General features: G+C 59.3%; 2 protein-coding genes across 2 annotated transcripts in view; both read right to left on the bottom strand.

The window, feature by feature from the left end:
• On the bottom strand, positions 448–7,717 carry LOC108634002. Its single transcript, XM_018041100.1, has 5 exons — positions 7,712–7,717; positions 3,669–4,056; positions 1,693–1,832; positions 1,129–1,437; positions 448–1,019 (listed from the first exon to the last, which is right to left on the bottom strand). The coding sequence occupies exons 1-5, from the start codon at positions 7,715–7,717 to the stop codon at positions 477–479; spliced, it is 1,386 nt and encodes a 461-aa protein (XP_017896589.1). The 3' UTR covers positions 448–476.
• The window catches only part of CFAP46 (cilia and flagella associated protein 46), a 94,037-nt gene continuing 84,388 nt past the window's right edge, over positions 15,069–24,717 (bottom strand). Inside the window, exons 52-60 of the mRNA XM_018041099.1 lie at positions 19,447–19,517; positions 19,265–19,325; positions 19,160–19,195; positions 18,612–18,714; positions 17,924–18,036; positions 17,146–17,227; positions 16,479–16,615; positions 16,300–16,380; positions 15,069–15,500 (exon numbers count right to left, since the gene is read on the bottom strand). Of these exons, the coding sequence (XP_017896588.1) occupies positions 15,376–15,500; positions 16,300–16,380; positions 16,479–16,615; positions 17,146–17,227; positions 17,924–18,036; positions 18,612–18,714; positions 19,160–19,195; positions 19,265–19,325; positions 19,447–19,517 (809 nt within the window). The 3' untranslated portion in view covers positions 15,069–15,375. The remainder of the gene's footprint in view (positions 15,501–16,299; positions 16,381–16,478; positions 16,616–17,145; positions 17,228–17,923; positions 18,037–18,611; positions 18,715–19,159; positions 19,196–19,264; positions 19,326–19,446; positions 19,518–24,717) is intronic.

Below are 24,717 nucleotides of genomic sequence, written 5' to 3'. Positions count from 1 at the left end.
ACCCTTCAGCACGCGGTGGCACGGGACAACCCCCACCGCCACCCCCGACCCCAGCGCCACCCCCGACCCCAGCGCCCCAGTTCCGGGTGTGTAGGCTCCACCTGTTCCACCTGTCGGCCCGCCATCTCTGGGCACTCCGGGGCTCCGTGCCTCCGCTTGGCGCCTGGCCACCGCCCCACCTTCTCCTCCGGCGCTCCCGGGAGCCGCCCCCCGGATAAGACCGAAGGAAACGCCTCCCCACCCCGGGTCGGCCAGGGGAGGAGAGTCCTGCGGGTAAGGAGCGCCTCGGGTCGCGCCGCCCGAGCCGATTTCGCTGGAACGGACGGGTCTGCCAATGCCCCCTCCTGGTGCGGAAGGAGAAGCCCCGCCAAGGAAGGCGGCCGTGCGCCTCGCCGCGCTCTCGCGTTGACGTCGCGGGCAAGCGCGGAGCTCGCGGTTTGGCAGAAATCTTGACTTAGTCACGTTTATTTATCGGGTCATGCTCCCTGCCAGGCGCGCTCGGGGAGAGCCACGTGAACAGCGAGCGCCACCCTGCACCCCGGCGGGCACGACTGGGTGTTGTTCAGTCGCCAAGTCGTCGGACTCTTTGCGGCCCCATGGGCTGCAGCAGGCTCGGCTCCCCTGTCTGCCAGCTGTTCAGATTCATGTCCATTGAGTGGGTGATGCCATCCAACCATCTCATCCTCTGCCGCCCTCTTCAACATTAAACAAAACCCCGCAAGTCCGTGCAGCATAGGAATGGGCCGAGTGACCGCTGGGAAGAGGGAGGTCAGGGAAGGTGGTCCCTCAGGAGGGCCAGCCAGGACCAGCCGGTGTCCTAGCCCGGACTGGGTCAGAGCCTGGCAGGCGTGGGGCCGGGGGACGGAGGGGAGGAAGAGGGTTTGTCTCTGGAAGGAGCTTGGATCCCATCTCCACGCAGATAGCTCTGGAGTTGGCAAACGGATGAAGATTTTCCATTTTGAGAGGCTGGTAAGTCGTGGAGCTGCCCCCTGCCCCAAGCACACCCTCTCGATGGCTTCCTGCAAAAGGCAAAGGACCCTGGCTTTGTCCTCCCACGTGGGACCAGTCCTCGACCTCCGGGAGCAAGAGGAGGGGACTGCACCTGGGGGCAGTCAGAGGGCTGCTCACCAGGGGTTGGTGGGTCAAGAGAACCAAGTGCCTGCCAGCTGGGGGCGCAGGGGTGGAGGCGTGGGGGCCCTGGAGCCGGAGAGGCCGCCTGCTGGGCGCCTGTGCTGCTGCAGGCGCTCCCAGGTTCTGCAGACGCTGAAGGGAGCTGGGTGGGCGCGAACCCCACTCCCCCCCGCAAACATCCAGGCCGGGAAAGACCGGACCCCTGCCTGTCCCGCTGGTGCCCTCGCCTGGCCGACCCTGGAAAGGCAGCTGGAAGAACCCCTGCCCGCTCCGCTCCGCTGACCCCCAGCGCCACCAGCAGGGTGACTGCCTGAAGGGTCACTGCGGGCTGAGGGTGCGCCTGGGCCTGGGCCTGGGCCTGGGCCTGGGCGGCGAGGGGCAGGGGGTGGGGGGCGGGGGCCACGAGAGGAGGCCCAGCGGGGCGCTGGCCTGACCTCACCCTCTCCCCCCTGCTTGTAGCTCAGTCCTGCCCCCCACACTCCGCTTGGGTCTAATCCCCATGAGATGACCAGTGAGCCTCAGACCCAGGCCCCAGCGGCCCCCTCCCCTCGGACCCCACACCGGTCCTTCTGCTGCCGCCCTGCCTTCCACCACCCCCTGGACCACCGTCCTCTGGCTCTCGTCGTCCTGAGGCTCACTCTCTGCTTGGTACGCTCTGAGCCCCTCCTCACTGATGCACCTGCCGTCAGGTCGGCACCTAGCTGCAAGGGCCCCTCATGGCTGGGGCACCCAGGGGGCTAAGTGCTACAGGGTCAAGAAACGAAGATGAACTCAGTTCCAGGCTTCACAGGGTTTTCCGAAAGCCTGGACTCCCCCAGGGAGATCCCTGTACTCAGGTGTCAGACACCATGGGCGTGTGGAAGTCCCTGAACGGGGCTTTGAGCCAAGCACCTTCCCTGGGAAGACCCTTGGCAGGTGGGAGGGGCCCAGTAGGTCTGTAAAGGAAGCGGCAGAGACCCGGGAGCAGAGGCCGAGGGGCCCGGGCTGCCCGCCCCTTCCCGGCAGGAGGCGGCCTGGACAATGGCCAGGGCTCCCGGACCTGCGAGAAGCTCCCACCCCTCCCCCTTGCGCTGCGAGGCAGCTTCTCTGGGTTTGAAGCCCCGCCCCCAGCGAGGGACAGCTGGGCGTCTCCCCCCTGCAGAGCCCCTCCCCGCGCCCCAGCTCCCCTTCTCCAGCTCCTGTACTTCTTTCAAAGTTAGGCGTCTTGATACACGTAGGAACATCCCGAGAGCAGTGCACAGAACCACACTATTCCTTCTTGTCTGCAGACCCCCGCCTCTCTCACCATGCTGTGTGCGGGCCTCACCTTCCTTCTGAAAGAAGCACCCAGTCACCAGGTTGAGACTGTTCGCCCGTCCAACAGAAACGGGGCGGCTGTGACCACGTGGCCTCCCGGGACCTGCGGCTGTGCAGGGCCGCACGGTCACCTGACCTCACGACTCTGGGTCAGTCCCTCCCGGGGGCACACGGGTGGACGGCTCGCCGGCCCTGGCGGCGGGGCCGGGTCGTGGGCCACGCTCCGGGGATGGCCGGGGCCGGCCCGGCGCCCCAGGCCTCTCGTGCCTACTGGGAGGTTCCCACGTACGAACAGACGTCCACCCTCCGCTGACGTAGGCCCAGTTGTTTCCAGGTTCTTCTCCGGCAGCTTCTTAAGAAGGTGGCACTTTGCAGTTTCCTTGACTGGGGCACCTGGCCTCTGCAGGGCGGCCCCATCTGATGGGCAGCCGGGCCGCAGCCTCTCCGCCCCTGTACCGGGGCGGCGCTGGCCACACCCCCGCGGCCCCGCCCCCCCTGGGCTTCCTCCCTCCCCGGGGCCCCGCCCCCAGGTCCGCTACCCACCCCCTCACACTTTCCGCGTGAACGTCCAACGGGCACCAAGGCTGGGTCACCTCCTCATTTCCAAGGTCCTGCAAGGTTTTTGGTCCAGGACAGGCTCTGACCCACCAGGGGCCCAGGCTGCTAAGAGCTCGAGTAAAGGAATGGCCAAGAGTATCGGGGGCTCAGGAGGGAACGGCCCCTGCGGGTCTGGTCCAGGCCAAAGGCATGGACACACCTGCCCCTCAACCTCTCCCCCTTCCACCTCCAGGCCCGTGGGCGCCCCAGCTCCGGCACCTTTCTGGGGTTGCATTTTGCTCTGCTTTCTGCTTCTAGGTGGTGCTCGGCTCTTGTTGGAGACCCGTGGCCCCCAGTCCCTCGCAGCCACATCCAGGCTGGGCGGGGAGAGGGGGGCGGGGAGAGGGGGGCGGGGAGGGGGGCTCCAGACCTCAGGAGTGCGACTCCCTCTCCCTCCCTGGACGGGTCCAGCTGGGGCACGCACCCCGAGTGTTCTGACATGAGCTGGAAATCACTCCTCACCGCATGCGTGTGACAACGAGAGCCAGGCAAAGGAGCCCCAAGGAGGCGGTGCAGCCGCATGGCGCCTCAGGAGAGCTCCTCGGGGTCCCAAGACTTGCGTCTCCTTCAGGGAAGGACAAAGACAGGGCGGCCGTAAATCAGCCCCAAGCCCATCCCAGGCCCCCCGCCCCGGACCCCCGCACCAGACGTGCAGTCGCGTAATGGTCTCTCCCCGGGGCTGCTCTCCCGGGGGTCTGACCGCGTGCCAAGCGCGCTGATTGGGCGCCGAGCGCAAGATTTGTGTGAGGGCAGCGGCTGCAGCCTGTTCGCTGCGCTCCCAGAATGGCTCGGACAGCGCTGGCCGAGTGGACGCTTCCGGAAGGGCTTCTGGCTGCGCTCCAGGCTGCTCTGGATGCCGTGGGGGCTTGCTGGCGGGTGAGGGTCCAGCTGTGCTGTGTCCAGCCCCGCCGCTGTCGTTGGCCGAGGTGGGGGGCTGCACTGACGCTCCCCCTGACCCCGCTCCCGCCGCGGGCGGGGTCTGGCGCTCAGGCCGGAGCGTCCACGTTTCCCCAGGTCTGTATTAAAACGCCTCTCCGGGTGGAGGCGGCAGACAGGAGGCCAGTTAACGACTGAGCCCGACAGATGCAGGTTGGCATTATGGACAGGGTGACCCCTGCACCGTCACTGAGGGCGCCCAACGGCTACTTGGGGGAGGGCCTGCTTCCTGGAGACCCGTGAGGGGGCGGGAGCTGGGGCAAGGCCACCCCAAGGACCATTCCAGAAGGGGGTTCATCTCCAGGGGAGGAGCTGCCGCTGATGGGAAACTATTCGCACTTTTAAAGGGTCACTGGGCGGCTGGCTGGGCCAGGAAGCGTTTCAGGGAAGCACGCTGAGGTCCCCGCCCCGTTCTGGGGTGAGGGGGCGGCAGGCAGGGGTCCTTGGTGGAAGGAAAGCCTCTACCCCAGGCGCACAGGTCAGGGCTGGTACCTCTCCTCTAGGCTCCTCAACGGGGACAGCCGTCCCCCTGACTTTGAGGAACGTGTCTGCCATGTGAGGCAAAGAGCACCCCATGCCTCCTGCAATGCCTGGGGGTTTTCCGACCCCCAGCCCAGGCTGCCCACTGCCTGGACACCCCCGTCTGGGAGATGGGTCTCACAGGGCTGGGGAGGCAGTGAGCTGGGCCCAGAGGCTTATCTGCCCCAAGCCTCCCAAGGGCTTCAAAGCTGTGCAGCTGCCAGGCCACCAAACCCCTATACCACAGGGTAGGGGTGCGGGCACCCCCAGGGGCTGGTGGCCTGTGACATCAGTATGGAATTTGGTCTGAGGGACCCGTGAGCTTGCGTTCCACAGCCTGGATACCTCTTCCTACAAAGGGTCCCAAGAGGTTGTGCCTAATTTAATTCACCTCAGGAAGTTAATCCTCCTTCCTGGCCAGAGTTCCTCCTGCCTGGCCCGTGGGGGTCCTGGGCACACGGGGGTGTCCCGGGCACAGGGGTTGTCCTGGGCTCATGGAGGAGAGGGTCTGAGGCACACAGGGGCAGTCCTGGGCACACAGGGATGTCCCAGACACATGGCAGGTGTCCCGGGCACACGGGGGGCTCCCGGGCACAAAGGAGGGTGCGGGGTGCAGGCTGGGTGCTCCCTGGGTCCTGGGGCTCCTGCTGCGGTGGGGACGGACTGACGGCAGAGTGGATCCTGGCTCTGCTGACAAGGCGTCCTTGCTGGCCTCAGCCCAGGGCAGCGTTCCTGGCATCTTTGGAGAAATGACAGTTGACAAAGACCTGGGTGGAAAAGCTCTCAAACAGAGCTTTCCTTCTGGTCGCGAGGGTGACAGACACCAGTTGTGAAACACTGAACCCGATGAAGAAAGGAGCCGTCTGCCACGGCTCAGCGCCCACGCCGCGGCAGGACCGGCCTCCTTTCTGCTCACCCCTTCACTCTCCCGCATGACTGCGGCCTGAGCACCTGCGGGGCCAGCACTGTCCCGGTCCCCGGGGGCACGACCCCTAAGCACCGAGCGTACGAAAGACGCCACACGTGGGCAGTCTCTCTATAAGACCCCCACCCAGAACTAACACACACACTCTCCAGTCCAGGCCCGTCTGCCCATCCCACCCGTGTCCCGGCACCCGCATGGCACCGCCAGGCAGGACCCAGGATCCCAAGCAGTTTTGTGGGTGTCCCACAGTCTATATGCCAGCGCCTTAGGTCTTCCCAGTTTTCCACCTTTAGCAATTGTACCGGGAGGAACGCGGGGTACACGTGCAAACCTGATGGCCGTGTAGGGATAAGCCCCTCTGAGCCCCTGAGCAGATCTTGCGGTTCTCGCACTCATGCTGCCGACAGGTGTGGCTCCAGCAGTGCCACGGGCCTCCCGGCCTCTGACGCGCTGTGTCCTGCCTCCCTCTCCCCTGCGGCTCCCCCCGTTCTCTCCCTCTGTCGTCTGGACTGCTTTGCTGCTTGTCCAGTCTTCCTCTGGCCAGGACACAACATGGAGACCCAGGGGCTCCTCCAGGAGGCCTGCGAGGTCCGAGTGAGGAAGGAGGGGGGGCGTCCCTGCCAGCCAGGCAGTCTGCAGGTGACCTAGACGTGTGTGGCCAGACTGTGAGGCCTCTGAGGTCCAACTCAAAGCCACAGTTGGTAACAGTGGAAGCTACATGCTGTTCTGAAGACAGACCTGGCTCCAAAGTCCTTAAGAGTTAAAAAGAGACAGAAATGCCCAAAGAAGCAAAAGAAACCCAACTGTGGTCGTGAACCGTAACTCACCCTCCTCACCCACGATGGCCAGAGTCGCACGTGGGGACTGGAGGGCTAAACGGTCAACGCTGGGATCTTGTGAATATACTGACTTCTCTGTTCTGAAAACAGAGACGCGACCAAGTTACGGGAGCAACCGCACATTATTCACAAAGCAGGCATCAACAGTTTCACCCAAGTAAACAGACTGCTTGTCTCCTGGGAGAACAGCAAGCCGGGCCCGGGCTGTGTGTGAAGCGTGAGACATCCACGAAAAGGTGCACTATGGGGGCCGCCTGCTCTGACAGCATATCTAATATAATAGCACTTGGGGAAAATGTGCCATCATTTCATTAAATAGATTGTCATTTCATCGTTAAATATATGGACACTTATCCAGAGAAAGCATCCATGGCACCAAACCCTGCCCTGGGGAGGAGCCTGCGGGGGAGGAGGAACAGCCTCTGAGAGGAGGAGGAGCCCGGGTGTGGCCTGGGGAGGAGGAAGAGGTTGGGGGGACGGGAAGAGCTTGTGGAGGAGGGGGAAGAGCCTAGGGAAAAGAGGGAGGGACTTGGAGAGGGGCGGGGCCTGCAGAGGACGGGGAGGGACTTGGAGGAGGAGCGGAGGCTGCAGAGAAGCAGAAGGGACTTGGTGGAGGGGCAGAACCTGTGGAGGAGAGGGAAGGACTTGGATGAGGGGGTGGACCTTGAGAAGTGGGAGGGACTCGGAGGAGGGGCGGAGCCTGTGGAGAAACGGGAGGGACTTGGAGGAGGGGCGGAGCCTTGTAGGAGGGGAGGGACTTGGAGGAGGGGCGGAGCCTGTGGAGAAAGGGGAGGGACTTGGAGGAGGGGCGGAGCCTTGTAGGAGGGGAGGGACTTGGAGGAGGGGCGGAGCCTGTGGAGAAAGGGGAGGGACTTGGAGGAGGGGCAGAGCCTTGTAGGAGGGGGAGGGACTTGGCGGAGGGGTGGGGCCTGTGGAGAAAGGGGAGGGACTTGAAGAAGGGGTGGTGCCTGTGGAGAAGTGGGAAGGACTTGGAGGAGGGGTGGGGCCTGCAGAGGAGGGAGAGGGCATTTGGTGCCTTCTTTGCTTCCTGCGGTGTCCACTGGGTTTCCCTGGGTTTCCTGTGTACATGATTCCTTTTATTAACTGAAACATCAAAGGTCCACATCCTGGGAGCTGACTGGCCATTGGTCAGGACGGATGAGGCCGGGTTGTGTCTGTTTGAGCTCGAGAACCGTCTTCTCCCGCCCTGTTGACTGCGGGTCTGTGAGCAAAACTAGCGACACGGGAAGAGGAGGCTGGAGCCCCAGGGGCGGCCGCGCAGTGCGGTCAGCAGGCGAGGTGGTTCTGGCTGTGGGGTGCTCGTGACGTCTGGGTCCTCTGAGCAAGCCCCCCTGACTGGACCCGAGGGCCCCAGACCTGCTGGGCCGCAGCCCCGGGCTCATGCAGGAGCCTCTCTGCTCTCGGCTGGGGCCCTCCTGAGTCTCCACCGCAGACTCCACCCCGCTACCGCCATGCGGGACGTTCACCGCGAGGCCTGCCTGGGGTCCGCGGGGCGTGCCAGGACTCTGAGCTGGTCCCTGCAGCAGGACAGCCTCCTCAGTTACTGCCCGTGCCTGGAGAGGCTGGGGAGGACCTGTGGGCCAGCGGCGGAGCTCTGGCCCGTGGTGGGGGTGAGGGGGTGAGGGGGTGGGGGGGTGGGAAGAGTGGGGGGGGGGGCGCCATGTAAGCGGCTACGAGCCTCCTCCAGGGGACTGCAGAGTCGGCTAGAGATACAGGCTGAAGGCCACGAGGGGCAGGCATGGAAGCACCCTGGTTGTGGGCTGCAGGGCAAGAAGGCTGCAAGGGGGCATGACATGGGGGGGTGCGGGGGGGGGGCGCGTGGGAGGAAGACAGCCCCCCGGATCTGGCCCCTCCATGCCCTGCCTGGGGCAGCTCCAGTCAGGACCAGGCTGCTGTCCTGCAGCTGATCGGAGCCCTGCGTCTGGGCAAGATCGTTTGTTAATGTCTCACTGCATAGCCAAACTGACTCCGGAGCCAGCAAGTCAGGGGGTGATTTGTAGCTTTATAATACTGGCCCTGCAGCCGGGACACCTGGGTGGTTAGAGGACTCAGATGCTGAGGCCCGAGAGCCCTGGGGCTTGGAGGCCACGGCCAGGCCAGCAGAAGGTGGTTCAGGCTGCAGACAAATCTTCCCCCTTTTACTGAAATGGTGAGATTTCGGTCCTAAGGATGATGTTTGCGCTCAGTTTTTGGGAAAATCCAAACTAGCCTGTTTTGAGCGGCTGGAGGGCCCATAGGCAGTCAGGGTGGGAGCCTTCGGAGGGCAGCCTGCTCCAGGATGTCAGTCCTCTGCAGACGGCCGCAGCTGTGGCCACGCCTAGCTCTCCGTCCTCACTCGTCCCGGCTCCTAAAACTTGTCCCCATCACCTGTCACTGCCCCATCACTCCTGGGGTCAGGGGTCAGGTGTGATGGCTTCTGCCACTACCGACGTCCACACAGACGTCATCCTGACATGGTCCCTGGCTGCAGTGGCGGAGGTCAGACACGCCCCCCCTCCCCAGGCTTGTCCCCCTCCATGCCCCACCTCCACTGCCTGCCTGGGGACTCTGTCCCCACTGTCCCAGCCCCCATCCAGAGCCGGGCCTGTCCAGTACAGCTGCCCCCCCGAGAGGCCTGCGCCACCCCAGGTGGGGGCTCTTGCTGGCTCTGCAGACCCCTGGAGGCGGCCCCCCAGGATCTGCTGGACGGCAGCCCCCCCGCCCGCCTCCAGTGTCCTCCACCGGATGTTATGCGTGACTTACATGGCTCAGCTGGTAAAGAATCCGCCTGCAACATGGGAGACCTGGGTTGGGAAGATCCCCTGGAGAAGCACATGGCAACCCACTCTAGTATTTTGGCCTGGAGAATTCCTTGGACACGACCGAGTGACTTTCACCTTCCCTTACATGTAACAGTAAGCCGAAAGTCCTCTGTAGAACACCCACTTGGCCCTGTGGAGGACAGACGCCTGGGCCCCCCAGGTCCACCTCGCCAGGGCTTCCAGCAGAGTCCCTGGGGGGGCCCCTGCCTGCCGGCTCTATTCCTGGCCTCCGAGGCAGAGAACAGGAGGCCCAAGTTGCCACAAGATACATGAAAAGATGGTCAACTCACTGGTCAAGGAAATTCCACCCAAACTGCCCCCGAGACGCTGGCCCCCGGCAACCCTGAGTCTGGGGGCTCCAGCCGCAGCTTCTTCCGGGGGCGGTTCTGAGCCCAAGAGCTGAGCAATTTGTCAGAGCACGTTTCCCGGGCGCGGGGGTCCTGGGGCTCAGGCAGGGAGGCCCCTGTCCCCCCCGGACTGTTTGCCTCCAGAACCCCTATCCCAGAGCCTGGCTCAGAGCAGGTGGCCAGAAGAACAGGGAGGGAGTGGGGGCACCCCGATCCCAGGGCACCGGGCTGAGGAGGCTCCACCTTGTTGTCCTGATGCCACCTCTCTCTGTGTGTCACAGAGAATTAAAACCTGTAATAAGAGAATTTAAGAGCTCCCCATCAGCTCTGTCCCAGCCATTAGCCAACAGCACGGGGTGTTAATCTAGTCATCTGCCTCTGGTCTCAATGAATTGTGATAAAAACGTCAAACAATTAGATTATCCTGGCCGCCAGCGCCCTTGATTGAGTGGTGAGGCAGGGCGCGTCCCTTGAATCACCCTACAAAGGGGCTACTCAATGCAGGGCTCCCCCAGCCCCTCCGATTCCATGTGGGGGCCCGGTCCATCCAAGGCCAACATGGGTCCCGGGATCAGGGCTGTCTCTCAGGAGACCCCCTTCTGGGCGTGGGGGCCCGGGGGGTGTCCACGGTGGTGGAGGGGGATGATGCTGGGGGGAGGAGCAGGGCAGATTGTCCCCTCCAGGACAACCCCCGGGAGGCAGTCACGGGCCCCTCCCAGAGCCCCAGAAGGGCTGCCCGCGGAGAAGCCCCCTGTCCAGGGCAGGACCCCGCAGTTGGGCCGTCGCCCAGAGGGAGTTTGCAGCGGCTGCTCCCCAGGAACCACGCCACCTTTTTCTTTGTAAGGGCAGAGACACACTGAAAATTGATTTCTCTGTTGGAAATGGGATAATGAGACTGGTTGTTTCTATCTCCATCATCGTCATAATAAAATGAGAGGACGTGAAGTAATATTGTGTGTCTTAATGCAAGGGAGCATTAATTGAATACAAATGGCCTTTCTTGAAGTTGCTGAGTTATATTTCAGACATATGGGATAATGATGCCAGTTAATCATTTTTACAAGATATAAAATTACTGGCTCCTCCAGGAAGATCATTAAGGAAAACAATTGTTCACAGCAATTGAAAATAGAGTTTTAATTATTTAATACAGAAATTAAACTATTAGAGACCAGTGTTGAATGAGGGAACTTAATAGAAATTTATATACAAGCATCTGTGAACATTTTAGCTTTATTAACCCACCTAATTTCTTAATCCCGATCAACCCAGAAGGGCTGTTTGGGCTGTGAGAGGGAATTAACTGCTGGGAGAGGAAGATGGGCCCAGGCGCCGGAGGCCCCGGGGAACAGGGGACCCGGCTGGAACCATAGGCCTGCCCTCTGGAGAGGGCCAAGGCAGGTGCCCTCACGCAGAGGGGCGAGCTCGGGGCCAGGACAGACGGAGGCCTGGGCCTCCCTCGAGGTGAAAGCAGAGGCCACGTCCTTGGAGACGGACCTTGGCCTGTGCCTGGCGATGCTGTTCTGTGGGATTCCATGAGCAAAAGGGCGCTGCCCGGCGGGGTGGGATGGGGGATCTGGGACCACCCCTGGGGCAGGTCATAGAAATGGGAGCCCCCTGGCGGGGCTCCACAGCCCACAGCCCCCAGACCCCCAGCCATGAGGGGGACCCTGGGCTCCTCACCCATTTAGAGGTCCCCCCAACCCAATGGCCCTCATACCTGGGCACTGGAACTGTCGTGTTTGCAGGCAGCCTGTCTGAGGGTAGGAAGGCTTTGAGCAAGATTCTGACTAACATCTCGAAATGACAAGGCCTTTACCAAGTGTGAAAACACCAGGAGCTCGCTGTTGGAAACAGAAAATCAGCGCTTTTGTCCTCTACTTTCCCCGTAAATCTCCTACAGCAAAGCACACTGCTAAAAGCAGCTCCGTATTTTAAAAATATGGAAACCACTATTTCCAAGATGTAAATTCAGAAAGCAAGTTGAACTTTGAAGCAGGGGATTGACTAACAGAAACCAACTGGTCCCATCCCCGGCTGCTGGGAGCGCCCCCCCCCCCACCCGCCCCATCCTGGGTGCCGATGACCGGCTCAAGGTCGGGGAGCCTGTCTGGACTCTGGAGCTCAGCCTGGCCCCGAGCCAACTGCTGCTCAGGAAGGGGGAGGCTGGGCGGGGGCAGGGCTGGGATCTCCAGGGGATGCTGCCCCCGTCCCCGTGCCGGGGCGTCCCCGTCACCCACCTGTGTCCTTTCTGGAACACACAACTTGCAGGTCTGGCTGCCCTTTCTCAAAGGGCTGTGCACCGTTGGAATTACATTGTCTCCTATTATTACCAATAAATTCCAAGTGATCTTTTCTCTCCTTATAGTTTTTAGGGTTACATAAATTTCACCTCCGCAGTTTTTCGTGCTTAAATATATTACAGAATGCCACTTGTGTTACAGCAGCTAATTGATACTGTGATTTGTCATGTTGCCGGGACATAACTCAGAGGGCGACCGAAGCCGCGGCTGCACGGAACAGCACTCACATTTCTCACAGGAGAGGCACGGCAGCAGGTGACAAATGCGCGCGGTGCGGATGAAGTATTTCCAGAAGCTTTTATCCTTGTTGTCTGGGTGGGCGCCAGCATCTTTCTAGAGGGAAGCTCGTGTTTCCAGCGCTGCTCCATTTGAATTTATAACCCGGTCATTAGTTAGCGGTTTTTTAAAAAAAAAAGAAAAAAGAAAACCGGAACAAATATGTGTGTATGTTTGAAGAGAAGAAAAGGCCAAACACAGAAGAGGGGGACCATCTCCTCGACATGATCAAACACGAGCTCTAAAAGCTTCTTGCGGTGAATTAATTATAGATTCACAGGAAGTTGAGGAAACAGCGCACGCAACCCCAGAGCCCGGGCTGGAGCCGCGACGGCGGGGGCCTGCGTGCTGCCACCCCCCGCGGGCCGTGTGTCTGTGTGATGCGTGTCTGTGTGTAGGCTTCTGTGTCTGTGTGTCTGTGTCTGTTGTGTGTCTGTGTGTCTGTGTTGTGTTTCTGTTTGTGTGTGCCCGTGTGCTTGTGTGTGTCCATGTCTGTGTGTCTGTGTCTGTTATGTGTCGAGTGACCTTCTTGCTGCTGGCTTCTCTGCTCTCTGTTGTGTGTCCGTGTCTGTTGTGTGTCTGTTGTGTGTCTGTCTGTGTGTCCGTGTCTATTGTGTGTCTCTGTCTGTTGTGTGTCTGCGTGTGTGTCTGTTGTGTGACTGTGTCTGTTGTGTGTCTGTCTGCGTGTGTCTGTTGTGTTTGTGTGTGTGTGTCTGTTGTGTGTCTGGTGTGTCTGTGTGTTTGTTGTGTGTCCGTGTCTGTTGTGTGTCCGTGTCTGTTGTGTGTCTGTGTGTGTCTGTTGTGTGTCTGTATGTGTGTCTGTTGTGTGTCCGTGTCGGTTGCGTGTCTGTGTGTCTGTTGTGTCTGTGTGTCTGTTGTGTGTCCGTGTCTGTTGCGTGTCTGTGTGTCTGTGTGTGTCTGTTGTGTGTCCGTGTCTGTTGTGTGTCCGTGTCTGTTGTGTGTCCGTGTATCTGGTGTGTCTGTGTGTGTGCGTGTCTGCGTGTGTCTGTTGTGTGTCTGTGTGTGTGTCTGTTGTGTGTCCGTGTCTGTTGTGTGTCTGTCTGGTGTGTCTCTGTGTGTCTCTGTGTGTCTGTCCATGTCTGTTGTGTGTCTGTTGTGTGTCTGTCTGGTGTGTCTGTGTGTGTCTCTGTGTGTCTGTTGTGTGTCTGTCTGTTGTGTGTCCGTGTGTCTGGTGTGTCTGTGTGTGTGTGTGTCTGCGTGTGTCTGGTGTGTGTCTGTTGTGTGTCCGTGTCTGTTGTGTGTCTGTCTGGTGTGTCTCTGTGTGTCTCTGTGTGTCTGTTGTGTGTCCGTGTCTGTTGTGTGTCTGTCTGTTGTGTGTCTGCCTGGTGTGTCTGTGTGGTGTGTCTGTGTGTGTCTGGTGTGTCTGTTGTGTGTCCGTGTGTGTGTGTCTGTTGTGTGTCTGTCTGGTGTGTCTGTGTGTGCGTGTCTGTGTGTGTCTGTTGTGTGTGTGTGTCTGTTGTGTGTCCGTGTCTGTTATGTGTCTGTTGTGTGTCTGTGTGTCTGGTGTGTCTGTGTGTGTGCGTGTCTGCGTGTGTCTGTGTCTGGTGTGTCTGTGTGTGTCTGTGTGTGTCTGTTGTGTGTCCGTGTCTGTTGTGTGTCTGTTGTGTGTCTGCCTGGTGTGTCTGTGTGGTGTGTCTGTGTGTGTCTGGTGTGTCTGTTGTGTGTCCGTGTGTGTCTGTTGTGTGTCTGTCTGGTGTGTCTGTGTGTGCGTGTCTGTGTGTGTCTGTTGTGTGTCTGTGTGTCTGTTGTGTGTCCGTGTCTGTTGTGTGTCTGTGTCTGGTGTGTCTGTGTCTGTGTGTGTCTGTTGTGTGTCTGTGTCTGTGTGTCTGTTGTGTGTCTGTCTGGTGTGTCTGTGTGTGTGTGTCTGTGTGTCTGGTGTGCCTGTGTCTGTTGTGTGTCCATGTCTATTGTCTGTTGTGTGTCTGTCTGGTGTGTCTGTGTGTTTGTGTGTCTGTGTATGTCTGTTGTGTGTCCATGTCTGTTGTGTGTCCGTGTCTGGTGTGTGTCTGTGTCTGGTGTGTCTGTGTGTGCATGTCTGTATGCAGGCAGGGCACAGCGCAGTGTTCTCCCACATGTAGACTTGTGGCACCGTCACAGCCAAGGTGCGGAATCCGGCTTTGCCCCAGGGCTCCTGTGGGCCCTGTTCTCTCTGCTGTTCTGAGCTTCGAGGATGTTGTGTGAACGACACCACGGCGAGTGACCTTCTTGCCGCTGGCTTCTCCGCTCAACACGCCGCCCTTGAGTCCAGTCCAGCCTCGGGTGGCCCCCTTCCCACCACGGGCATTCCGGCAAGTGCGTGCGCTGCCTGCCTAACCACTCGAGGTGGAGGTTTGGTTCCAGTTTTTGCTCTAATGGGATGAAGCTGCCAGCCATGTTCATGCAGCTGTTTCTGTGTGAACCTGAGTTTCCATTCCTCTGGGATCCATGCAGAGGCTGGCTCAGGTGCTAACTGCACACGCAGTTTATGAAAACCTGCCAAGCTCTTTTCCAGAAGAGCTGCACCCCTTTAGATTCCTTCCAGAGACGCACGGGAGACCAAGGATTCCCGGCGTGCTTGCTTTGCCACTGCTGGTCCCTCGATGCGGGGGAAACGAGCTCTTGGCCCCAGTCTCCCTGCTGGTTCTTCTGCCTGCCCCTGCCGCCAGCCTGTCCCCTCCTGGTCCCCATAGCCCTGCAGAGCTGGGCCTGCCCTGGAGCCGTCGGAGCGCAGACCAGGCCACCCTGCCACGGGGCCGGGACATCAGGGCTGCCAAGTCCCATGCCAGCCACACCACCGAGGCATTTGCAGCGGACACCCCAGCCCTTTCCATCCCCTTGGCAAAGCCCACGGGGCCAGTGGGTGAGGTCCCGGGCTGGGCCCCTGGGAGTCCTGAACACACGGTCACCTCTACTCGGGATGTGAGTCCCAACCCAGGGTGGAAAGCTGGGGCAGGGAGGCCTGGGGGCTCAGGTTGCAGGGCCACGCCCTCCCTGTGAGTTTGGAGGTGCTGGCGTCTGTGCCAGGCTGGGGGCAGAACCAGGCTGTTCCCTGCTTTGGGGGCACAGAAACACAGCTCAGAGGTGATGAAGCTGTTTATTGAAGCACTTGGACAGACCCGTGTCCTCATTAGGAGCAAAGGCATGGAGGCCTGGGGCCCCAGGGAGAGCCTGGAGAAGCAAGGGGCCCAGGGTCCAGGCAGCTGTAGGGTGGGCCCAGGTACCCCCACCCGGCCCCAGAGACTCTCCTCCCCCCACGGGGCCCTGGCTTCACGGTGGAGATGGGCAGGCGCTGCCCTGTGCAGAACGGGGTGGGGGCTCCGCTGCACAGCCTGGCAGGGGTCTCAGGAGGATGCTGAAGGCCCCCAGGAGCATGCCGGGTGCCCCTCACACGATGGCCTGGTGCGGCAGCCCATAGAGGACCGTGTTGAGGGTGATGGGGAGCCGCTCGGAGCCTTGCAGCTGCGGCCGGAGCGCCGCCGGCCGGTCCTTCCAAGCGTGCAGGGACTCGTCTGGGGAGAGCGGACGGGCACGCGATGCAGGCTCACGGGGACGGACGCCCGGGGCCAGCCCAACGGAGGGGACGGTGCCAGCGCCCTGCCTTCCAGCACCGCACAGGTGTGGAAGCCGCGGAGCCGCGGGCCACCCTCACCTGCTCCCCCGTGCGATTGCTCCCTCACCCACACACCATCACACACTTGCTCCTACAGGCTCACTCACACAGCCTCACACACTTGCTCACACACACACTCCCATACTTGCTTACTCACGCACACACTCACTTATGCACGTGCACATCTGGCTCGCTCACGCACTCCCTTGCTCATTCAGCAAGCATTTAGTGTCTGGTACCACCTCCCTAGCACTGTGGGCCGTGGGATCTTACCCTTTAGGCACCTTCTGCGCTCTGTATTTGAAGGCCTCATGAGCTAGGCTAACTCTTTCTTAGTTACGGCGGATTCTCGCGTCAGCGCGCTACTCAACTCACTACCTGGGCTGCACTTGGGTCTTTCACACCAGAATCCACGTGGAGCGCTGAAGCTACATGTGGACATTAGGGTTTCATTTGCGCTGGAGGAGTGGGTGGGTTTCCCTCCCAAGAGCACCCCAGGGGGCTTTTCAGGGTTTGAGGACTTGAGCCTTTTGAAGATAAAGATGTTCTAGTCATTTGCGTGTTTCTCCCTAAAGACTCTGGATGCCAGATTTCACACGCTGGGCTGTCGGAGGCTGAGGGTCCCCGGAAACAGGAGGAGCTAGAGTCTCCCAACCCCGTGCCCGAGGGCTGGAGGAAGGGAGGCCACTGCTAGTTACCGTGGCGGGCGGCTTCACTGGCTCCCACCTCCTGAAGCAGGCGAACTGTTCTCCCGATCGGCCTGCCAACCGCCAACAGATCTAGAGAAGAACCAGCTCTGAGATGGGCCATCCACCACCCGCAGGCCCCAGGAGGCCGCGTGGCCGCAGGACTGGGTGGCAGTGCGGGAACCACTCACTTTCCCACAGGACCCGGGCCCGCATCGCGTTGTCCTGCAGGACCGTAGGCCACTGGCTCGCCACGATGCTCCCGACCCCCACCAGGCTCAGGAGGATGGCGGTCTCGACTGGCTCCTCCAAGGACAGCTGGAGTTCACTGCAGGGGACAGAGATCGTGGGCCGGCACAAGGGGCCCGGCCAGAGCCTCCCCGTCCACAGCCCGAAGAGCACCAAGTGTGGGACCCAGTAGATGGAATCACCGTCCTTAAGCTTCTTGAAAAGCCAAGATTCCACCCGCCCACTCACACCATGCGCACAATTAAATGCCATTTAGCAAGAAAAGTCATTTCAGGGTACCGGCACACTCTGGAGGGCTCCCTGCGTGGGGGGAGCTGCGAGGGGAAGCACCCCCCACAGAGGGTGGTCTGCAGCCCCACTGCCCGCAGCCCCCGAAGCCCTGGGGTGTGTGTGACAGGTGATGCGGGGAGCGGGAGCCAGGTGTCCTCCCCACTGGCCCCTCTGTGCCGGTCCCAAGCCCAGCGGCCCGAGGCTCCAGCCAGGCCTGTGGTCTGGGGGCAGGTCACAGCTGCCTGGCTGCCGTGATGGGGCAGGGCCAATGCCCCAGATGGAACCCACCACTCACATGCTCCCCAGGTCTCCCACCAGCTCCCCGGGGACCCCAGGCACCTTCTGCTCTCTGAGGACCCCGCGCGGCGCCGTACGCTCTCGTAGGACTGGGCCAGGTCCAGCAGCACCACCAGCTGGCACTCTGTGGTCACAGGCAGGGCTCATCGGCCGGGTGCCCAGGGCGGGGGGCGGGGACCCTGTGGGCAGGGTGTCACCCAGGGCACGGGCAGCTATGGAAACACAGCCCCCTCTGCCCGAGGCTCGGACTTTGGTCCACTTTCTGGGCCACACGGGCAAGCTGGTCATTTGCCGTAGGGGATCCACACCTTCATAGTCTCCTTAGGCGGCCAGGCCGGGCAAGGAGTGAGGGGCGGGAAGTCCACCCGGGGGGCCTACTGCATCTCCAGACCTGCAGAAGGGGTCTCAGCTCCCAGCTGCCCTCACAAGGCGGTGGCCTCCTGTGCCCACTGAAACAGGGCCCGTGTTGGAAACGGAGCACTTGGATGTGGGCGTGAGAAAGCCCCACGGACGGAGGCCGACCCCCACAGCAACCTGACTGTGGGCCAGCCCTCCTGGACTCTGCATGCCCAGTCCTAAAGGGTGAACTGCCCCAACTCCAGAGCCTGGGCTCTCAGAGAAATGGAGGAGGGGGACGGAGGGCAGGAGGGGCCTTAGCCCCACCCCCAGGCCCTGCTGTGTGGTCCTAAAGCCCCCAGCCCTTCGTCAGAGGACAGGAGACACCTGATAAGACCCAAGGGGCACGCTCTGTTCTTGTGCGAATTCGACCTGTGTCTCGCGCCGGTGGGTTTAGCAGAGACGGGGGCCTCCGAGGTCTCACCTTCCAAGTTCATGGCGGCCAGCCTTTCCACTAATATGTGCGATAGGAAATTCTCCATCCCGTAGAAGAAGAAGCCTGTGCAGCTGCCCAGAAGCTGCTCCCACTCGGCCTGGCTGCCAAGGCAAGAAGAGGGAGAGCGGGGGCGGGGAGGCGACGGGGCTCGGGCGCCACCGTGAGCAGCCTGTGCCGCGGTCCGCTCCGGCCCTCCCCCGGGCGGTTACTCTGAGAAGCAGCAGAGGGACCTCCCTGCAGCCTGGGAGCGCAGGTGCCCTAGGGCGTCTGCTGGGACCGGCCCGGCCCGGCCCCGCCACGCCCCGCCACGCCCCGCCACGCCCCACCACGCCCCGCCACGCCCCGCCACGCCCCACCACGCCCCACCACGCCCCACCACGCCCCAAGCCCCGCCCCAAGCCCCGCCCCACCCCGCCACAAGCCCCGCCCCGCCACCAGCCCCGCCCCCGCTCTCCCAGGCTTCTCCCTCCAGGGCCCCGCCCCCGACACGCCCCTCGGCGAGGAGCGGCCTGGAGGCCCTTGAAGCCGAGCTGGTGGGCGCGCACCCTCTGGGCCCAGGTCGCATCCGGGCACTGGGGCTCTAGGCGCTTCCGCGCAGGGACGAAGGGACTGAGGACACAAGGGGGTCAGGGCGTGAGGGGAAGGGGTCTCCCGTGGGCGCAACCCAGAGGCCAACCTGGGAAACTGCTTATTGCCCAGGTGCCCCGTCCATTTCGCAGTGAACGTGTCTCGGAATCTTTCCAAAATTTCCCGGGTCACGGAGACAGGAGTCAGCATTTCTGCAACCGGAATGGGATGGTGACAAAACGGGCGTCGAGGGTGCGGGCACAGGGTGGCCTTTGGTGTGGCGGGCGCCCAGGGCCTGGCTCCTCAGGGGCCAGGGGGCCCGGGGAGTGGAGGGGTGGCGCTCCTTCCCTCCTCTGTGAAGATACTGAAAACCATCTCAGCCAAAGAGCCAAGGAATTGTCCCAGAGCCGCGGGGGCGGCCCTCTGCCACAGGTCCACACCCGGGGCCGGCACCTTGCCAGTTCAGGGGTCCCTGTCACACGGCTGCAGACGAGAGTGAGGGCGCATCTCGGAGCACACGGCCACCGCCCCCCTTCCCCCAGGCAGTGTAGCAAGAGCTGACCCAGGGCCACATGGAGGCAGGGCAGAGGCTCAGAGGCCAGCCCGCAGGCCTGATGTTCCCAGTGCGGTGGGCGGTGCCCGGCGAGGAGCGCTCACCTGGGCCTTGGGCCTCCTCGTAGGGGTCCGCGACGACTGGGTCTTGGTTAAGGAGGACTAGGCCCCAGGATCCGTGTCCCGGGCGGGGGAACCACCAAAGGATACACTTGAAGCTGTCCGAGTCGACGAGGACGCAGTGGGAGGGGACGATCCGCGGCGCACTGCCCTGTGGCGACAGGCAGGAGCCCCTGGGGGTGCGGCCTGCGGGCAGAGCGGGCCCGCTCCAGCCAGGGGCCGGGCGCTGGGCTCGCCAGGCCCTGGGGCCCAGCAGGGCCTGGACCACTGACCTTCCCGGGCTTCCGTGCTGCGCCTCTCTTCTTGAGATCTCTGCCTCGGCTCTCCTTCTTCATGTTGCCTTCTGTTGAGACAGTGCCAGGAAGTGGGGCCATGGAGCTGGACAGAGGCGCAAGGGCTGGCTGCACCAGACGCCGCTGGACCGCTCACTTGAAGATGGCCAACTTAATGTTATGTGAGTCGCACCTCAGTGTAAAAACAAGCAGTGGGAACAGCTGGTTTTAATTTTGGTAAATCTGAAATGGCAGTAATTTCTCAAATGTAAAGGCTCCCAGGGTTGGGAAAGGCCTGGGCCAGGAGGTCTCAAGAAAGAAACAGTTGCCAGAGGCGCCCAGGCCCACACGCCTGACCACTCACCCACCACGCTGGGCACCTGCCAGTGTGTGTGCCCCTGGCCCACTCCCCGCGGGCGGGGCACTGCTTGCTGGCTGCTCTGCCTCCTGAGAATTTACACCGTCGGCTCCCTGCCCGTCCCTCTCCTGGTGGAGGGAGCTGGTCTCTGCGGAGGCCTCCAGCTGAGCACAGATGTTGGGGCTGGCGTGGGGGCTCTCTGCTGAGTCCTGACGTTACAGGCACGTGGGAGGCAGCCTGCTCTGGGTTCGGATCAGTTCCCCCACAGATGGCGCTCACTGCACTCCTGGCTCGCTGAGAGCCTCTGCTGTGAGCACCTGCGTCATCTGAGGTGCTTACAGGTCCATTTTCCCTTTACTCTCTTCACCTGTGACATCTGTAGGTTTTACGGTCAGATGGGGTGATGAAATGTTGTATTTTTCTTTCCTATTCCCGAGCAGTTCGGGTGTCAGAGTCGCCAGTGACCGGCAGAAGATAGCCTTTTTCCTTCTACCTGGGAGATATGTACAGACTGACAGGAACGGTTTCTTGGAATTTTGGTAGAATTCAACAGAAAAAAATGGTAAAACTTGTATTTTTGTGGGGAATGTAAATCTGTTGATCGTTCTTTCTTGGCTATAAGGCTGTTGGGGTTTTCTTTCCTTCGTGAATCTCGAGTTCTTTTTCCCCAGGATGTTGTCAAAAATTTGCCTAAATTTTTGAATATATTGCACAAAGTTGTTCACGATGTTCTATTATCTTAAATCTCTGATGCTGTTTAGAGTTTGTGTGTCTTTAATTTCTAATATTGTATATTTGTGCGTTTATTTTTTCTCGGTCGTTCTCACAAGTATGTGTCTACTTTATGAGGTTTTTCTTATTTTCTCAAACAACCAATGTTTATCTTTGCTTCCAATTTTGTTGGTGTCTGTTCATGTCTTTTTTGTAGGCTTTCCTTTGCTTTCTTCATTTTTTTCTTTTTTTTGGTTTTGTTTTGTTTTTGCTGTTCTTGCTCTAACTTCCCAAATTAGATGCTCAGCGTAAAGCCTCCAGCCCTTTTCCTAACATAAAGGTAAAAGATCCTTCTTGATTCTGCCGTAATCCAGTCTTTTTGACATTTCTATGGTCACTTCTTCTGAGTCCCATGAGCTATTTAGAAGTCACTGTTATAAAATTTCCAAAAGTATGGGGATTTAGAAAAAATCCATCTTTTGGGAATTGATATCTGACCCAATCACACACGGCCTCAGCCTGTTTCTCTAATTTCTAGACACAAGGTCCATGTGGCCGCGAAGCTGTTTGTGCTCTTTCTGCTCATCCGACGTGCAGTGGTGGATGCGGGCTGGACTCTCCCGTCTCGAGCGTGGGCCCCACAGTCTTGCCGCAGGTTCTTGCTGCTTGTGCCTCCCACGTTTGGGCTCTTTGGTCACTGAGGGATGGCCCTGCCCTGCGGGGGCCTGAGGCTGGGAGGTGGCCCCGCTGCACAGTGGGGCCTGGCGCTTCTCTCGTCTGTCCCTCTGCCTTGCTGCTGCCGTGGCCCCTCTCTGGGCAGGAGCCTCTCGCTCAGACAGCACCTGACTGGCACTCTCTGGCTCCCTCGCCTTTAGTGGCAGGCGGGGCCCACTCACCTTTTTGGCTCACGATCTAAGTCTCGGCGCCTCGCCCCGCTGTTCTGTGGGTCTCCATCGTGGCTGCTTGTAACTTGGCTGAGGGCTCCGCTCGCTTGTCTCTCTTACTCATTTCCCCTCTTCACTGGTTTGGAATTTATACCCCAGTCATGTTCTTTTCTGGGTATCCTTAAAGGTTTGCCGTGAATGATTAACGTTCAAAGAGCACTCCTCCAGCCTGAGAGTGCCAGGCTCTGAGGACTCCTCATCTGGGGTGTGCAGAATCCTTTTCACCCCCGCTCGGCACTGCTTCGGAAAGACGTCTCACATTCATGCGGTGTGCTCGCTGCTCTACAGTGAGAGTTTGCATGAGTGTTGCTGCTGCTGTAACAAATTACCACAAATGCAGGGTGGTTCCAGAGGCCAGAGATCAAAAGGGGTCCCACTGGGTTAAAACCAAGGTGAGGGCAGGGTCGGGTCCTCCTCAAGGCTCTAAGCACAATCGGCAACACAGTCCCTCCGTGCCCGCCCCCTGCCTGTTTTCAGGACCCTGGTGATGGCACGGGGCCACCCAGACAATCAGGACAGTGTCCCCATCTCAGGATCTGTCACCAATCACACCTGCAAAGGCCCTTTTGTCGGCATCCTCTTGGGGCCTGGGGATCAGGAGAGGGACATCTCTGGGGCGTTGTCCTGCACCATCGCCAGACGCCCGCAGGATGAGCTGCTCTTCCAGACAACGCTGGCAATGCAGAGCAGCGCAGACAGGAAGGCCCTCCAATAATGGTGTGCAGACCGCTGGGGCCTCACGCGGGAAGAAGGAAACTAAACCTTACCTCACACTGTGCACAAAGACCAGTATCCGATGGAAGGAAGGCAAAACCATGAAAGGTGAGAGAGACAGAGGCCATCACAGAAAATCTCCATGGTCTTCAGGTAAGAAATATACACTTTATTTTAAAAGACCTCGTAAGCACGAGGTGTTAAGAGAAGATGGATGCGCTGGACTATATCCAAATCCTTTGTTCACAGGGAGGTACCAGGCACAGGAGTGAATAGACCAGCTTGAGGGGCCTCTTCAGAGTCGGATCAGCAGTTCAGACAAGTGATCGGAAAATGTATGCAGACCTAACGAGCAAAACCTGGAAAACCCAAGGCAAACCCTGGCGAAAAACTAGAACAGATTCTCACAAAGACGTCAAATAGCCCAGAAAATGTGAAAGGGGCGGGACTCCCAGCAGCAGGGGTGCAAGTGGGCGGGGCTTGTGCCAGGCTCCGCCCACCCACCCCACTCCTGCTCTTGCTCCGAGTGGGCCAGGCACCCGCGATCTCTTCCATCCTTAATTTCTGGCCCGTTAGTGTCCTTTGATTTAAGCGCGTTTCCTTAAAGAAGCACGTTTGGGGCCAGGCCTTGCATTTCCATTCAGGGAGGGGGTCCTCGCCTTTTGGCCTTGCACGGAGGCTGGTTACTGGTGTGTCCAGGCGCAAGCGCACCAGCTTGCTGCTGTGTTTCTCCTTGTCCTGCCTCTGCTTTGCTCCACGTCTCCTCTCCCTGGCCTCTTCTGATCAGGCCTGCTGCTCTATGACTCTGTTCCATCTTCTTCATCCTGTACTAGCTGTACGTTCCTGCCTCTGGGTCCAGTTGCTGCTCTGGGCGCTGGTCACTGGTCGGTCAGCACATGACCCTCACCCCCAGCCTTTGCTGCCCCACACGTTCCGTTTATATGACGCTGTAAACCGCACCACACATTGCTATTAACTTTTACTGTCAACATCTCTTAAAGAGATTTTAAATTAAGAAAAAAGTTTTAATGCCCACCCACCCTTTTCCAGCTTCTGGTGTTTATTCCTTTGCGTGGACGTGGACTCCCACCCTTTTTTCCCTGCCTGGAGAACATGCTCAGCCTTTCTTGTGGGGTGAACAGGCCTGCTGGGAAGAATTCAGCTCATCTGTTTCTGAAAAAGAATTTCGCCACTGTTCTTGAGAGTTATTTTTTAAAATATCTACACTGATAGATATTTCTGTAATAATTTAAAGACGTCCTTCACTGCTTGTGCCATTTCGGTTGAGAAGCTGCTGCGCCTCTTGTATTTGCTCCTTGATACACAAGGTATCTTTTCCCTTTCAGTTCAGTTCAGTCGCTCAGTCGTGTCTGACTCTTTGCAACCCCATGGACCGCAGCACGCCAGGCCTCCCTATCCATCACCAACTCCTGGAGTTTACTCGAACTCATGTCCATTGACTTGGTGATGCCATCTAGCCATCTCATCCTCTGTTGTCCCCTTTTCCTCCCGCCTTCAATCTTTCCCAGCATCAGGGTCTTTTCCAATGAGTCAGCTCTTCACATCAGGTGGCCAAAGTATTGGAGTTTCAGCTTCAGCTTCAGTCCTTCCAATGAATATTCAGGACTGATTTCCTTTAGGATGGACTGGTTGGATCTCCTTGCAGTCCAAGGGACTCTCAAGAGTCTTCTCTAACACCACAGTTCAAAAGCATCAGTTCTTCAGTGCTCAGCTTTCTTTATAGTCCAACTCTCACATCCATACATGACTACTGGAAAAACCATAGCTTTGACTAGATGGACCTTTGTTGGCAAGTAATGTCTCTGCTTTTTAATATGCTGTCTCGGTTGGTCATAACTTTTCTTCTATGGAGCGAGTGTGTTTTAATTTCATGGCTGAAGTCACCATCTGCAGTGATTTTGGAGCCCCAAAAAATAAAGTCTGTCACTGTTTCCCTATCTATTTGCCATGAAGTGATGGGACCGGATGCCATGATCTTAGTTTTTTGAATGTTGAACTTTAAGCCAACTTTTTCACTCTCCTCTTTCACTTTCATCAAGAGGCTTTTTAGTTCCTCTTCGCTTTCTGCCATAAGGGGGGTGTCATCTGCATATCTGAGGTTATTGCTATTTCTCCTGGCAATCTTGATTCCAGCTTGTGCTTCCTCCAGTCCAGCACTTCGCATGATGTACTCTGCATATAAGTTAAATAAGCAGGGTGACAATATACAGCCTTGACATCCTCCTTTCCCGATTTGGAACAGGTCTGGCGTCCCATGTCCAGTTCTAACTGTTGCTTCCTGACCTGCATACAGGTTTCTTAAGAGGCAGGTCAGGTGGTCTTGTATTCCCATCTCTTTTAAGAATTTTCCAGAGTTTGTTGTGGTCCACACAGTCAAAGGCTTTGGCATAGTCAACAAAGGAACTCTTTTGGTTTTTCAATGATCCAATGGATGTTGGCAATTTGATCTCTGGTTCCTCTGCTTTTTCTAAATCCAGCTTGAACATCTGGAAGTTCACGGTTCACATACTGTTGAAGGCTGGC

This window comes from Capra hircus, chromosome 26 (assembly GCF_001704415.2).
Source record: "Capra hircus breed San Clemente chromosome 26, ASM170441v1, whole genome shotgun sequence".
NCBI lineage: Eukaryota > Metazoa > Chordata > Mammalia > Artiodactyla > Bovidae > Capra > Capra hircus.
This window is presented reverse-complemented; position numbering and strand designations above follow the sequence as displayed.